At 43.2% G+C, this 16,612-nt stretch overlaps 1 protein-coding gene across 2 annotated transcripts; it reads right to left on the bottom strand.

The window, feature by feature from the left end:
• Positions 1 to 2,926: 2,926 nt before the first annotated feature.
• On the bottom strand, positions 2,927 to 9,149 carry LOC106613093 (zinc finger protein 883). 2 transcript variants are annotated; one of them, XM_014215013.2, is made up of 2 exons: positions 8,976 to 9,149; positions 2,927 to 7,029 (listed from the first exon to the last, which is right to left on the bottom strand). In XM_014215013.2, exon 2 carries the CDS (start codon positions 6,885 to 6,887, stop codon positions 5,229 to 5,231), a length of 1,659 nt encoding a protein of 552 aa, XP_014070488.1. In that variant the 5' UTR covers positions 6,888 to 7,029; positions 8,976 to 9,149; the 3' UTR covers positions 2,927 to 5,228. The 2 variants fall into 2 exon arrangements, with proteins under 2 accessions (XP_014070488.1, XP_014070499.1); XM_014215024.2 differs by lacking the exon at positions 8,976 to 9,149 and adding an exon at positions 7,831 to 7,853.
• Between the last annotated feature and the right edge of the window lie 7,463 nt (positions 9,150 to 16,612).

Here is a 16,612-nt window from a genome sequence, read left to right on the forward strand (position 1 = left end):
ACCAATGCGCCCCTGGCAGATAATAAGTCTAGATCTCTTCCAGCACAGTGGCAAAGACTTTCTGCTGGTAGTCGATCATTACTCAGACTTCTGGGAGATTGACCTCCTCCTGACCTCCCAGCAGAGACAACGATCAAACGCTGCAAGGCTCAGTTTGCCAACTATGGCCAGCCAGATAGGGTAATTTCAGATAATGGACCCCAATTCTCCGGATTTGAGTTCCGAAAATTTGCTGCAGAATGGGAATTCGAGCACGTCACTTCATCACCACGATACCCAAAAGCTAATGGGAAGGCTGAGTCGGCAGTCAAAATCGTAAAGAACCTCTGCAAAAAAGCTCTGCGAGAGGGCAAAGATGCCTGGAAAGCAATCCTGCAGTGACGCAATACCCCGACAGAAGGCAAGGATAGCAGCCCGGCCCAGCGCCTCATGGCATGGCGTTTAAAAGCAGCTCTGCCAGTAGCCAGCACTCTCCTGGAGCCATGTGTGGTGACAGACGTGCTGGTGAAGCTACATCACAGAAGACAGGTCTCCAAGTTAATCTACGACAAATCAGCAAATCACTTACCTGAGCTCAGGGTGGGTGAAACGGTGCGAATGAAGCCACTACCAGAGGACCGGACAGGCCTCTGGAGACTCGGATCCTGTGTACAGAAAGTGGCACCACGCTCCTACTTGGTCGGATTGCTGAGCCAGCACCTACTCAGAAGCCTGATGGTCATAGGGGTCGCATGACAAAAGACGGAACCCCAGCAAGTCACATGGGGCCTGAGGAACTGGGCGAAGAGCCAGGGGATCACAGGTCGGCCGCTCCCTCGCCCATCAATACTCCCCTTAGACAGTCAGGTGACACGCCTGTGCAGGAACCCGCAGTCCACGCAGACAAGCCCCCTGTCTTTTCACGCTGAGGGCGTCTGTCCCAGCCACCAAAAATACTTAATCTGTAGGTTTCCCATTAGGGATTGTTGACAGACAGAGATAAAAGTGAAGAGAGTATCATAATGTGTTAAGTTGTTAACTGAAATTATTATTATTTTTAAAATAAACTGTTCATGTGGGAAATTACTACTAGGTTTGTTTTGTTAGTGAATTGACAGCTCCTGTCCTATTTTATAAAAGGGAAGATGTTATGGGTGTAAGATGGCACAGTGATGCCATCTGTTGGTAAATGTTAATTACTGCAACTTCAGTGTTTTACCGGTGTGCTTGAGATACCCGGATGTATTGCAATATACTGAACAAGACTGGTTACTCGCGTCAATGCCTCTGTCTCGTCATTTAACATTCAAACAGCTATCATTTTCTTTAATTATTAAATATGTAACCTATAGCAGAAGAATGGTGGAAGATCCATGCATTAAAGCAATTTAAATTTAAAGGCCATGTTCCCGCATTCGGGGAATGCATTCAAGGTAAATGCTGCATATGTCAGCCCAATCAGAAATTACCTTCACATTTTAAGGTGGATCTTCTGTGATACAGATTGAATCCAGCTCTTAAAGTATCTGTCCCGTGTTCCAGATTTCAATGAAATATTTACCAAAAATGTATTACAATATGGGTTTAATAGATGTCCTTCCAAAAAAATTGAATTAAGGATGTTAAAAAGCAGGGTTTCTGTGCCCCTTGGCCTGTGGGGAAATAACAGAGTGGTTTGAGCAAATACAGCTCAGCCAATGAGACGTGCATACACTTGGTTATTCAAATTAGCTACAAACTCCAAGCTTGCCTTTCTGATATTATATTTGTGTACTGATTTGCTCATACCAGATGCCTTTTATCAAAATACTTGACGCTCAAGCAGTAAGACATCCTGCAGCCTCATTAGCGTGCTCGTGACTCCTGCCTGTTTGAGTTGAGAACTTAAAGGATGTTTGATTTGTTTTATATTAGATTACTTTGTTATGGTTTTACTAACGGTACTTTTTGAAAATGCCCAAAATGATTTTTTGTAGACTGGCAAGGCGTTGAAAGTGGGACATACACAGCTGGTGGAAGTTGTAGTTCTTTCAGTAGTTCTAATGTAACTTTTCGGATTCGTACTTCTTTTTGGCCATCAAATACGTTGAAAACCGGCATATGGTATGTTAATTCCCTCGGAAACACGTATACATTGTAATATATATCTTATATGACCACGTTTTCATGAATTAGACGATGCAAAGTTGAAGGCCATTCTTAGCCTACAAAACAAGACAACAGGAAGTACCACTTTCTACTGCCTGTAGTCAGTATGGATGGATTCAGAAACATGATGGAACTACTAAAGCGTTTAACTACAACAGCAATAGATGCAGAATGATTATTTTACAAGCGTGAGTCATTTCTGTCCATTGCTTTGTCAATATTTCTGATATTTTTGTTGTTCGCTAGCTACTAGCTAATCATGAATGCTAGAAACAAATGTCAAGCATTTTTAGAAACATTTTTTTTTCTTCTCAAAAATAAGTTTCAGATGGTTGAGTATTTACTCTAATTTATACTTTGGCCACAACTACAAGTAAGGGACGAGTTCAGAACATTATTTGGGTATGAGAAAACAGAATATGAGCTTTAACAGATTTGATTTTCACTGGAGTGTTACTTTACTTTATGTAAGGCTGCCCCCAAGTGGACTCAAATGTAGGCATGTGTCTGAAAAATCATGACCAAATGTGAGCTGATGCTTACAGTAGTCTGCGGGGGGAGGCGAAAACATGATCACTTAAATAATTCAGAAATTCTTACATCAAATATTTGTAAGTGGTAGTTTTCAAATGACACAGATGCAATCATGAACATAAAAAATAAACATTGGCCCACTATTGTATTTTTAGGTCATCCCAAACTGAGTCAATGTGTAATGGGAAGCCTGTGGGTGTCATTTCAAAGTGTTATATTTATATATCAAAATGACAGAATCAGGAATCAGACAAGAAACCGTTGATGCGATGTTGACAGTCAACCTTTATTTGTCCATGTTCCACTCAGAGATCTGGGGGGAAAGGTGGGGCTGGCTGGGGCCTCTACAGAAAGCAGAGCCCTATATGGATCAATGACATTGTAACGAAATGTATTTTCCTTAATTCAGCTTCAATAAGAAAACCTACATTGAGGCCAATCAACAAAGACAGGAGAGAAAAATTAAATGACAATGAGATGTGTGTAAACACATGGTTATATACATAGAAGACTGAAAGCAATGACATCTTAAAATGTTGGGGTAAGTTAGTATGAATAACAAAAAGGAGTTGTCAAAACCACACTAGTATGTTGTCGACAGCTCATTTCTACATAGCATGCAATAAGGCACCTACCTATCTAACACAAGGAATAAGCCTATGCTATGGTTTGAAGCAAAAATGTTTTTCAAAAGGGGAAAAGAAACTGATCAAAATAACATTCCCTCCCATAAAAACAGTATATCTATTTTATCCTTTGAAAATGACCCAAACCATAAAAACAAGTTTGAAATATATATATATATATTTTTTTTTTTACACAGAACAGTAAATAGAAAGCTCAATCCCATGGAATTTGCACAAAAAAAATTAACTGGAAGTTCAAAATTAAGTGTTGTCAGTAAAGCAACCTAGTCCTGTAGTTGTATAGATTAGTATACACAATAAATCTATTCAGGATAGAAGTTCTCATCTGAGTGAAGACCTATGAAGCTAACTATAATTCTATACACCGATAATCGAATGAGTCTCCAAAAGCAAAAAAATAACTTGAACGTCTGAGTCCAGTCCATTGTCTCTGTAATAACAATGATGTACATTTGGTACGGGAACACAGAAATCAATAGGGACTTAAAGAAAAAGGACACAAGTCAACTTCAAATAAAGCTACCAGGTGGTTTTATTTATTTTTTTGCGATGCATCTTGTCCACTTATGACTTAATTGCATCCCATACTATGATGGCTTGAGGCAGTATTGCTCTCCAGTCTATTCAGCTGTATGACCACATCACTAGGTACATTCCCATCCGCTTTACCTGATACACATGGAGCTGCGTCACACTGGATGGAGCCCCAGATCCGAGATTTGACAGTATGTACATAAGAGAGCAGTAGCAACATTTCCTGGTAGCTCTAAAGCCTAAAACAAAAACAATGAATAAAAAGGAAAACAGATGGGGGGAGACTGTGGATGTTACTAATTTTATATAAATAAAAAGTCCTATTTCTGGAACAAAACTGCACACTAGCCACCTATACAGATATATAAAAGGATAAATCAACAATTATTTACATGGATTTCTTATTTTTTCACGAGTTTACAGGTGAGGTGGTAAGATGGCGCAAAAAATAATAATAGCGAACTGGCTAATTTATGCCATCAAGACAGTATGACTTGATAGCAAGTTGCATCAGTAGCCAAGTGTGGGAGATTGACCTCAAATGTTAGATCTGAAAAGCACTCCATATAGTCATATACAGTGAGACGCCCCCATACGGGCCAGTTAGTTACATCATGACTTGAATTCTCAGAGTAAAGCGTGTAAGTGGTCACACTAAGATAAGGGGGTATTATGCATGAATTAAATAACTACAGGAGTTTCTCTCCATTAGTCAGGTAACATTTTTATCATGTAGATCAGGGTTTCCAAAACTGTTTTGCTGCCCCCCCGGTGCACGTTTTGATTATTGCCCTAACACTACACAGCCAATTCAAATAACCAACTCATCAGGCTTTGATTATTTGAATCAGATGTGTAGTGCTAGGGCAAAAACCAAAACGGCCCAGAACCAAGTTCAGGAAAACCTGATCTAGATTATCAAATCACTTTATCTCTTTAAAACAATCGATCAAAAAGAGGGGCTCCAGAGCAAAAGTTTAAGCACAATCACAAATGAGAATTACAGGCTCATTCAAAATGTCTATCAGACAATTTATTGAAAACAAACTAATCTCAAAGGTCCAAGGAACTTGTCAACAGCTCCTCTGTAAAGGGTTATAATAAGTCCTTTAAGTTCAGGCAAGAACTTGTATTTATCATTTCTTCCTCCTCTTGAAAAAGGATATTTTTTTGTGTCATTGTCCATTTGTTTTGACTGCTCCACACAGACAAACTCCTTGCCCCTGACAACTACACTGTTTACTGTGAGAGCTGGCCTGGTTTTATTCGCTGTAGTCGTGTCATGTCTGGAGCTCGGGACCGATTGGTAGAACAGAAACATCACAGGGGTGGGTATCAGCCAGGGCTGTGTGTATGAGACTATGTTTGAGTGTGTGTACTAGAAGCTCACTGGTCTATGTGGATCCTATGATGCCTGGAGAGTGAGGATGAATGGTTGAAGCCTTTACCACACTGGGAGCACCTGTATGGCTTTTCACTGGCCAGGATGCGCTGTTTGAGGATGGTGGTATGGGGGAATCCCTTTGTCGAGGGCACAGCGCTGTACTGTTGCTGCACTACCACCTGTTGCTGCACCTGCTGCTGCTGCTGCTTCTCCTCCTGGTGAACACGCTGGTGCCTGGACAGGGAAGAGGAGTGGTTGAACCTCTTCCCACAGTGGCCGCAGGTGTAGCTTTTCCCCTCCGAGTGCACTCTTTGGTGGCGGGATAGGGAGGAGGAATGATTGAAGCCCTTGTCACAGTGGTTGCAGCTGTACGGTTTGTCCCCCGCACCTCTGCCTCCCCCCTGGTGCAGCCTTGCCTGCTGCTTCATAGTGGATCCATAGGAGAAGGCCTTGCCCTGGGGAGGAGAGGAGTAGATGCGGGCCTCCAGGTGGACCTTGTGGTGCCGGGAGAGCGAAGAGGAGTGGTTAAAGCTCTTGTCACACTGGGAGCAGGAGTAGGGTTTCCCACCAGAGTGGACCTGCTGGTGCTTCTTGAGGTGGCGCTTGCGGACGAAGCTCTTCCTGCACTGGTTGCACTTGTAGGGCTTCTCCCCAGAGTGGATCCGCTGGTGCTCCCGCAGGGTGGAGGCAGCAGCAAAGCACTTCCCGCACTGTGTGCAGCGGTGGGGCTTGTCCCCTGCATGGGTCCTCTGGTGCTGCTTCAGGTTGGAGGACGTGGTGAAGCCCTTTCCGCACTGGGAACAGGTGAAGGGCTTCTCCCTGGCGTGGAGCTCCTGGTGCTTCTTGAGGTGGCGCCGGCGGATGAAGCTCTTTCTGCACTGGGTGCACTTATATGGCTTGTCCTCCGAGTGCATCTTCATATGCTCCCGCAGGGTGATGGCCGCCGCAAAGCTCTTGCCGCACTCAGAGCAACGGTGGGGCTTCTCTGGGCTGTGGATCATCTGGTGAGACTTGAGGTTGAAAGTGTCGATCACCCCCTTGCCCACCATCTCCACGCCTGTGGTGGCGTACGCTTTCTCTTTCATGTGGATCTTCATGTGCTGCTTGAGGCTCGACTCCACAGCGAAGCTCTCGCCGCAGTGCACGCAGATGTAAGGGTTGGTGGCCTTGTGGATCTCGAAGTGCTGGTGCAGGTCGGCCATGCTGCCGAAGATCTCACCGCATTCGTTGCACTGCAGGCCGTGAGCCTCGTGGATCACCACGCCATTCTCGGACTCCACCGTCAGCTCGCCGCCCACGTGGTCCGACTCCACCTTGACCACATGCTCCGTCTCAGTTTTTAACAGCACCTCTCCCAGCAGTGCCTCCCCCTTGCCCTCGCCCCCCATGGTGAAGCACTGGATCTCCCCATGGTGGTCCATCTTGGTCACGTAGTCGTGGTCCGTCTCTGTGACGATGGCGTCCACACAGGCCACAGCGGTGAGCCCTTCGATCTTGGCCAGGTCGGCCCCGTGGATCTCCAGTTCCAGGCCGCGTTTCTCCTCTGTCATGATCTCAGTCTCGGCCGCATAGTGCAGGTCAACCTGGCTGTGGGCGATGACACACTCCGACCCCAGCGTGTCAAGGCCGGGTGTGTCACACTCAGTCTCTGACTCAGCCATGAGAACACACTCCAGCCCGACGACCTCCGTTTTTGTGCTGGACGAGAAGCTTAGAGGGACTTGGGGGTAAGAGAGCTCCACTTAGTATGGCGAGCACAGCGGGTTGGTAGTAGTGCTTGGATCAGCAGTCAGTCACAAAGGGCTGTCAGGGGAGAAAATACAATATACAGTTAGGATTAAGTGATGTGACAATATACAGCTAGTATTAAGTGACGTGACAATGAGCTATCATTTACATCTCAACTAAGTGTTTCCATGCTAATGAACAGTAGCACTATGGGGCATATTCAATGCTACTGATACTATGCACAGGACTGCTGGTGTTCCTTAAAACAAATTATATTCGGACTTATATTTTTTGCAGATTGGCGTGAAAAACTTGGCTATGAAGAATAATATTCTGTTTTTGAGCTATATAACCCATAAACACCCAAAACGCCATGGAGCCATAGCTTCTGCACTATGACACTTGTTGTTATTAGCCAGCTAACTAGCCAGCCAAGACCACCAACTAGCAACACATTTACGGCTAACTAGCCAAGTGACAGGAGGACCAAGGGCAACACACACCACAAAATATGATAAAATACTTGTATTAATTCTGCAACAGAGACCAAGGGGATGTACCATCCTCAAACAATGGACATAAATGTCACCAATTTACATGTGACTTGAAATAGGTCAAATGCATCTTAACGCTTCATTAGATGGCTATAAATCGCTATCCCAAGTTAAGCTCAAGAGCTGCGGCTACCTGGCTATCTAGGCAGACATCGGTTCTTGCACAGTCATTCATTGCATAAGACATTGCACGTGGACTTTTGATAAGACAATGCACACAGGCTTCACAGAAGCCACAAGTTAATTACACATGATTTGAAATGGCATGAAAATAGCTTAAACGCAGTGTTTAGTTAGCTAGCCAACGGAAGACAACATTTACCATATTGGCTACATAGCCAACATTAGCCCGCTAGTTAGCTGGCTAAGGTAGGGGAAAACAACTTAACGACGACACAGCATTGTTAGCGGCTAATGTTTGCCAAGATAGCGCGCTAACTAGCTTAGTAGCTGGCAACTAGCTGGCTTGTCTTGGTCAACAAAACAAGAGTTCCCCCCTAACATGCAACAAAACTTATATGCACCCAAGTCATTTTTCAATGGTTAGGAACACAATCACGAATGCGGAAATTATCCCTGAGCTTGTGCGCAGTTTTAACAGGCCATCTTGTCTTTGCCACACCACCACTTTCCAGCTAGCCAGGGATAAGCATAAGATGGCTGCCACTACGCTAAGTACCGCCCTTCACAGCGCATTTCAGAACTACAAGGGAGTTTCAAAAAGCACTGCACATTCCATAATCAAGTAAGTTGAGCCACACCAGCAGAAAACTATTTTGTATACAACACAAATATACCACACCGACGTGCAGACAGGGCATTGTTTCCACTATAATCCGATAAATCAACCTGAAACAAAGATGGCTAACATTATCCGGGCGAGGAGTGTTCGCGTCGCTAAAAAGCCCGGGAAAGGCGACCCCATCTTATATAATCAACAATGCATAACAAAACACGTCTCAAATGCCCTAGAAATAATACAACACGAGACAAATGCCTGTATAATTTACAGTTAGTTGAATTTACCCATGTATTGAAAGATTGAGAACGCTCGAGCATCAAGTTACCCAAATATGTCCTCGAGATGAGACAGCATTGCATGAGTATATTTTCACCATTCAATATGGCCTAGCTTCGCTAACTACCGCGCTAGCGTAATCTGGTAGCAGGCTACTTAGCCGCGACTTCACGCTAACTAGCCGGCTATCTTCCTAGCGAGCTATAACTAAGTCCGTACCTGGCCCGACTTATTTTCCTGGTACTATCACTGGGGTGAATCATTGATATATCATAGTGGCATATTTTCAATTTGTGCAAAAGTAATGAATCTATAAATTAATTGAATAAAAAATAAATAATACAAAATGATCACCTGATCGTATAGCCTGTTAATACGCAACATAAACAAAACAATCAACCTCGACAGCTGATTGGGAGCTTAATTCGTGTAAGTCTGTGGGTACCCACCTTTTTGTCTTCTGGTTATGTTAACTAGCTAGGTGATGAAAAAATGTTTATGGGCTCTGCACAACCGATAGCTAGCTCCTTGATGCTTGCTGCCTGCGACTGTCTGCAATGTCTTCCTCTCTCTCTTTCTGTAGAGCTGGCGCCACTGATCTTCCTTCTGGCGCCAACAACGTTGGAGCGCATTGGCGAATGCGTTGTAGCTTGTCACTGGCATATGAAATCAAGACTGCCCCCTATAGCCCCGGAGTAATACATGCCGACTGCCTCTACTCTAAATTTACTAAATTGCCTTCACTACCCCCCTCTAATCTGTCCTCTCTCAGTTCAATTTCAATTCAAGGGCTTCATTAGCATTGGGAACATATGTTTACATTGCTAAAGCAAGTGAAATGGATAAACAAAAGTTAAATAAAAAGTGAACAGTAAATATTCCAATAATAATATACTTTTCAAATGTCATATTATGTCTATATACTGTGTTGTAACGATGTGCAAATACTGAAAGGAAAAAAGGAAAAATAAATAAACATAAATATGGGTTGTATTTACAATGGTGTTTGTTCTTCATTGGTTGCCCCTTTCTTGTGTCAGCAGGTCACAAATCTTGCTGCTGTGATGGCTGTAGTATTTCACCCAATGGATAGGGGAGTTTATCAAAATTGGATTTGTTTTTTAATTATTTGTGGATCTGTGTAATCTGAGGGAAATATGTGTCTCTAATATGGTCATACATTTGGCAGGAGGTTAGGAAGTGCAGATCAGTTTCCACCTCATTTTGTGGGCAGTGTGCACATAGCCTGTCTTCTCTTGAGAGCCAGGTCTGCCTTCGAAAACCTTTCTCAATAGCAAGTCTGTACATAGTCAAAGCTTTCCTTCATTTTGGGTCAGTCACAGTGGTCAGGTATTCTGCCACTGTGTACTCTCTGTTTAGGGCCAAATAGCATTCTAGTTTACTATTTTTTTTGTTAATTCTTTCCAATGTGTCAAGTAATTATCTTTTTGTTTTCTCACGATTTGGTTGGGTCTAATTGTGTTGCTTTCCTGGAGCTCTGTGGGGTGTGTTTGTGTTTGTGAACAGAGCCCCAGGACCAGCTTGCTTAGGGGACTCTTCTCCAGGTTCATCTCTCTGTAGGTGATGGCTTTGTTATGGAAGGTTTGTAAATCACTTATTTTTAGGTGGTGGTAGAATTTAAAGGCTCTTCTCTGGATTTTGATAATTAACGGGAATTGGCCTAATTCTGCTCAGCATGCATTCTTTGGTGTTTTACATTGTACACAGAGGATATTTTCAATTTGGTGTCTCAATTTGGTGTTTGTCCCATTTTGTGAATTCTTGGTTGGTGAGCGGACCCCAGACCTCACAACCATAAAAGGTAATGGGTTCTAAAACTGATTCAAGCATTTTTAGCCAGATCCTAATTGGTATGTCAAATTTTATGTTCCTTTGGATGACATAGAGGGCCCTTCTTGCCTTGTCTCTCAGATCATTCACAGCTTTGTTGAAGTTACCTGTGGCTCTGATGTTTAGGCCGATGTATAGTTTGTTGTGTGCTCAAGGGCAATGGTGTCTAGATGGAATTTGTATTTGTGGTCCTGGCAACTGGACGTTTTTTCGATCAACATTATTTTTGTCTTACTGAGATTTACTGTCAGGGCCTCAGGTCTGACAAAATCTGTGCAGAAGATCTAGGTGCTGCTGTAGGCCATCCTTGGTTGGGGACAGAAGCACCAGTAGATATTTGACTTCAGATTCTAGTAGGGTGAGGCCGGGTGCTGCAGACTGGTATAGTGCCCTCGCCAATTCATTGATATATATGTTGAAGAAGGTGGGGCTTAAGCTGCATTCCTGTCTCATCCCACGGCCCTGTGGAAAGAAATGTGTGTATTATTTTGCCAATTTTAACCACACACTTGTTGTTTGCGTAGATGGATTTTATAATGTCGTATGTTTTCCCCCAACACCCTTTCCATCAATTTGTATAGCAGACCCTCATGCCAAATTGAGTCAAAACTTTTTTAAAGTCAACAAAGCATGAGAAGACTTTAATTTTGTTTTGGTTTGTTTGTTTGTCATTTAGGGTGTGCAGGGTGAATATGTGGTCTGTCGTACAGTAATTTGGTAAAAAGCCAATTTGACATTTGCTCAGTACATTGTTTTCACTGAGGAAATGTACAAGTCTGCTGTTAATGATAATGCAGAGGATTTTCCCAAGGTTGCTGTTGACACATATCCCATGGAAGTTATTGGGGTCAAATTTGTCTCCTCTTTTGTGGATTGGGGTTATCAGTCCTTGGTTCCAAATATTGGGGAAGATGCCAGAGCTGAGGAGGATGTTAAAGAGTTAAGTATAGCCAATTGGAATTTGTGGTCTGTATATTTTATCATTTCATGTTGGATACCATCAACACCTTTTTGGGTTTAAGGATTTGTATTTTGTCCTGTAGTTCATTCAATATAATTGGAAAATCCAATGGGTTCTGGTAGTCTTAAATAGCTGATTCTAGCATTTGTAATTGATAACGGATATGTTTTTGCTATTTGTTCTTTGTTATAGACCAAAAAAATTGGTATAAGATTGGTATCTCCGTTTTGGATAGATAACTCTTCGTGTTGTTTGTTTAGAGTTTTCCAACTTTCCCAGAAGTGATTAGATTCTATGGATTCTTCAGTTACATTGAGCTGATTTCTGACGTGCTGTTCCTTTTTTTCCCCGTAGTGTATTTTCGTATTGTTTTAGTGATTCACCATAGTGAAGGCGTAGACTCAGGTTTTCTTAGTCTCTATGTTTTTGGTTGGATAGGTTTCTCAATTTCTTTCTTAGGTTTTTACATTCTTCATCAAACAATTTTACATTGTTGTTAGTGTACTTAAGTTGTCTTCTTGAAATGTTTGATAGGGAAGCTGAAAGTTCAAATATACTGTTTAGGCTTTCTACTGCCAAGTTTACACCTTCACTATTACAGTGAAATGTTTTGTCCAGGAAGTTGTCTAAAAAGGATTGAATTTCTTGTTGCCTAATTGTTTTATGGTAGGTTTCTACACTACTTTCCTTCCATCAATAGCATTTCTTAATATTGTGTAGTTACTTTGGCTTTGATGCCTCATGATTGAGTATTGCTCTATTCAGGTAGACTGTGATTTTGCTGTGATCTGATAGGGGTGTCTGACTGTGAACGCTCTGAGAGACTCTGGGTTGAGTTCAGTGATGAAGTAATATACAGTACTACTGCCAAGGGATGAGCTGTCGGTGTACCTACCATAGGAGTCTCCTCGAAGCCTACCTTTGACTATGTACAGACCCAGCGTGCGACAGAGCTGCAGGAGTTTTGACCCATTTTTGTTGGTTGTTTTGTCGTAGTTGTGTCTAGGGGGGCATATTTTGGAGGGAATACTGTCACCTCCAGGTAGGTGTTTGTTTCCCGTGTGCTGAGAGTGTCAGGTTCTTGTCCAGTTCTGCCATTTAGGGCACCACAGACTAGTACATGTCCCTGGGCCTGGAAATGGTTGATCTCCCTCTCTAGGATGGAGAAGCTGTCTTCATTAAAGTATGGGAATGCTACTGGGGGGATATTGGTAGCACACATGAGGACATTTTCTCTGGTGAGATAATTTCCTTATTAATTTCTAGCCAGATGTAAATTGTTCCTGTTTTGACTAATTTAATAGAGTGGGGTTAGGTCTGCTCAATACAAAATTAGCATACCCCTTGAGTCTCTTCCCTGTTTCACACCTTGTAGATTGGTAGATGGGACTACCAGCTCTCTGTAACCTAGAGGGCAATGAGTGGGTCCGTCTCCTCTATACCATGTTTCTTGTAGGATGACAATGTCAGTATTTCCAATTTCTTTGATGAAGTCTGGGTTCCTGCTCTTTAGGCCAAAGGCAGATGACCTTAGACCTTGTATATTCCAGAAAGAGGTACTAAAGGTTTTGTGTTCATTATGTCTAGTGTTGTTTTCGTGTGGTTTAAGCCCGGACCATTACATAACCCTTAGTTCGCAGGATGGGGCTTGGTTGGGGTGCATTAGTGGGGGTTGGCCTGTTTCTCTGCTCACGGCTTGGGCATATGTGCGGCTGTCATATTGAGGTCCTTGCTGCAGGGGCAGGGGGCATTGGGGGGCAGAAGGGGCATAGGTCTTATCTGGGGGGGCCTATATAGGGTGTGTTCAGAGTTTGTTTGGGGTGGTCTTAGCTGGTTGGGTGTGTGGCTGGTGAAGCTGTGGTTTGGGTGTAGGTCCTCTTGGCGTGGGTTCTCTCGGTGCAGGTCCTTCGGGAGGGGGTTTCGCTGGTCTGGGAGGGGTGTCCATTTCTTGCTCCTGTGTGAGTTGCTGGGGATGCAGTTGAGGGTGACTTCCTTCAGGGTCCTTGCAAAAGTTGGGATTGCTGCCTTGTAGAGGTGGACCTGGTCGTACGGGCCAGGGTGGAATGGTGGGCCATGTAAACATTTGATTTTGAGGCACAGTCATGGGAAATACTTGCGCTTACCCGCTGTATGGTAGCAGGGTGAAAGTCTTTTTGTGGTAGCAGGGTGGAGATAACCACTTGTCCGCTAGGGAAAGTAGAAGAAGCTTTTTCAATCACTTCCTTCAGTGCTGTGGCCATCCTTTTCTGCCGTGCTTTCAGGTCGTTTGTGCCTGTGTGTATTATTATGTGGCTGGGTGACCCTAGTTGGTCCTCAGACAGAAGGCCTAGGGCGCGCTGGGTGTTTGGACACCAGAGTTTAGTGAGTGTGTTTGAGAAAAAGGGTTCTTTTTTTGTATATATTTCCTGTTTGAGTCCATAAGGAGTACAATCTGTGGCTTGTGTATGTCCTCAGTGGGTGTGGGGGGGTTGTCAGGAGGCCTTACAGGGGGCTGACAGGGGGTGGGATCCCCTGGGCTTAATTTATCTGTCCTGCTGTGATGTTGAGGCTATGGTCAGGGTCTGAGGTGCGCTGTTCTGCTGTGGTGTTGAGACTTTGGTCAGGATTTAAGGTGGCTTCTCTGCAGGGGTGGCCAGCTCTCTAATGGGTTGTTCTCTGTCACACATCATCTCTCTCGCACACACATTTTTTGGCACTTGATGTGTGTGTCTATGGTAAATCAGCAGCTAGAGCCCGCTGTCTGTAGGCGAGTCATGTCAAACAAAAAATCAGATTTTGTGTATGCCTGATATGTAATTTGATGCCTTTTTCATGAACTTTTTTTCCAATGGAAGTCTTTACTATTCAGACCATCAACATTCTTGCCTGTAAACAACAACCAATCTGATAGATGAAATCCGATAGCTATAGGCTTGGTGTCAATGACTCCGGACGTCCCTGTGTTTGCATGCATTCACTGCAGGCGTCGTCTTATAAATGGAAGCATTTGTATTACAGTGCCAGGACAATGAGGCCATTCACAGAACTGGAAGATGCATGATTTCCACAATTCTCATCCTCCTGCTTGGCCTATATTATGGACTTCATATTTCTCTGGTAGTCAAACTGTTCTCTGAGAATTAAAACAGCATTCTGTAGTTAACTGTGCAAAAGGGAGAGTGTTTGTAAATTCCCATGAGTTTATTCGAAATAATGCAGATGGACCACGTGAATATATGTAGAGAAGAATAAAAGCTGCAGTCATGCCTTTTTACAATCACTGTCTTAAGTCAACAAATTACAAAATTGAGGTACACATGTGCAGTACTGCAGTGAGTGCAGTCTGATATAAAGCACTGTATCACTGAATAATCTCTTGTATCAAAAAAGTAATTATAAAATTAATTGATGTTAAATGTATAACCTAAGTAAAGGGTTAGGAACTTAAAAGACTCACTTCTCAATATCTGAGCATGTGTCACACAAAATGATGACATGCAGAACCAGTTTATCGTGTCTTTGAGATGGCAGCCTTCCTGTGGTGAATCCAGAATCTCATGCTGCTGATGGGGTTGTCCCTCCATTTCAGGTAAGTGTTCTTCTTCAAGTATTTGTGGAGCCCAAACATTTTCTTGGTCCTCTTCTCCACATCCTCCAGTATGATGATGATGATGATGATGATGATGATGATGATAGGATTGCCCTTCAGCACCAGCCAGGACTGAGCCACCTTAAACTCAAAGCAACACCATGCGCTGTTGATGAAGTGGTGTGACACTTCCATGATGACCTTGCGGCTACCCATAATGCCCTCGTCTATGATGTTGGAGGTGGTGGACTTGCCCACTTCAAAGTCCCGCTCGTGGAGGCACAGTTGAATGGGAGCAATGATGTAGTGGTGCCTGGAGAAGTGGGTATACTCAAATTGTACCAAAAAAATCCCAAAGGAAGGAAAGGCGCCCTGTGTGAAAAATGATATGAGAAACAGTGACACACTCTGAATGACCTAATGATGAATCCCATATTGGTATTTTACAGTCAGGTCAACCTGAGCTAATAGTAGGCCTACTGTTGAAACAGATAATTGAAGCTGACTGTTGTTTTTTTACATTTCAGGTTTTCATTCTCAAAGATAAGATTTTTGAATAGAGAAACAACAACATTGGATGTTGTAAGTCCACAACAATGCTTAAACCACATCAGGAGACCACTTTTGAGATCTGGGAAAAATCCAATAATAATAATTAAGATTTATTTTTTAAATTGAGAAGGTTTTTGGGAAAAGCTTTCCATCTACCAGAAGATGGTTAGGCCTATCATTAGCATCACTATATTTTTTATGTTCCTTAAATTGTTTGAAACTTGGACGTTTTACTTCATATATGAGGCATTTCTTTCCTGGCTTTGAAGTAGCCTTTAGCCAAAGTCCCACCATAGAAACGTGGAGTCAATTACTTATAAAGACTTTCTTATATGCATTCTCCTGTTCTATTGGTTTTCTTTCAACTTTCTTTCATTGTCTAGCTGTCACGTCCTGACCAGTAAAGGGGTTATTTGTTCTTTCAGTTTGGTCAGGACGTGGCAGGGGGTATTTGTTTTATGTGGTTCAGGGTGTGTTTGTGTATGTGTTCATGTAGAGGGGGTATTTGGTTTATATGGTTTGGGGTGGTTGTTTATGTAGAGGGGTATTTGATTTATTAGTCCAGGGTTTTGGTTATTGTTCTATGTTAGTTTAGTTCTATGTTCAGTCTAGTAATTTGTATTTCTATGTTTTGGTAATGGGGATTGGGGCCTTCAATTGGAGGCAGCTGTCTATCGTTGCCTCTGATTGAAGGCCCTATATTTAGGAGTGTTTTTGTCATGGGATTTTGTGGGAGATTGTTGCTGTGTATAGCTTTGTGCTTTACCGGCCTGTTCTTTGTCGTCGTGTTTTTGTATACATGTTTATTTAGTTTTTTCCTTCTTTGTCCTTTAATAAAAGAAGATGAGTATACATTTTTCCGCTGCGTCTTGGTCTAAACCCTACGACACTCGTGACAGAATCTCCCACCAAACACGGACCAAGCAGCGGAGAAGGGAGCAGCAACAGAGCCCAGTAGAATCATGGACATGGGAGGAAATTCTGGACGGGGATGGACCTTGGCACCAGGCTGGGGAATATCGGCGCCCACCAGAGGAGATAGAGGCAGCCAAGGCGGAGAGGCGCTGGTATGAAGCTTTGTACGTGCCGTTGGGGAAGCACGAGAGGCACCCCCAATAATTTTTTTGGGGGGGCACACGGGTAGTTTGGCTGGG

The sequence above is a fragment of the Salmo salar genome, chromosome ssa01 (genome assembly GCF_905237065.1).
Source record: "Salmo salar chromosome ssa01, Ssal_v3.1, whole genome shotgun sequence".
NCBI classification, from domain to species: Eukaryota; Metazoa; Chordata; class Actinopteri; order Salmoniformes; family Salmonidae; genus Salmo; species Salmo salar.

Bases quoted from the DNA above. Each gene is read 5' to 3' on its own strand.
- LOC106613093 (XM_014215013.2), bottom strand. From the start codon at position 6,887: ATGGCTGAGTCAGAGACTGAGTGTGACACACCCGGCCTTGACACGCTG.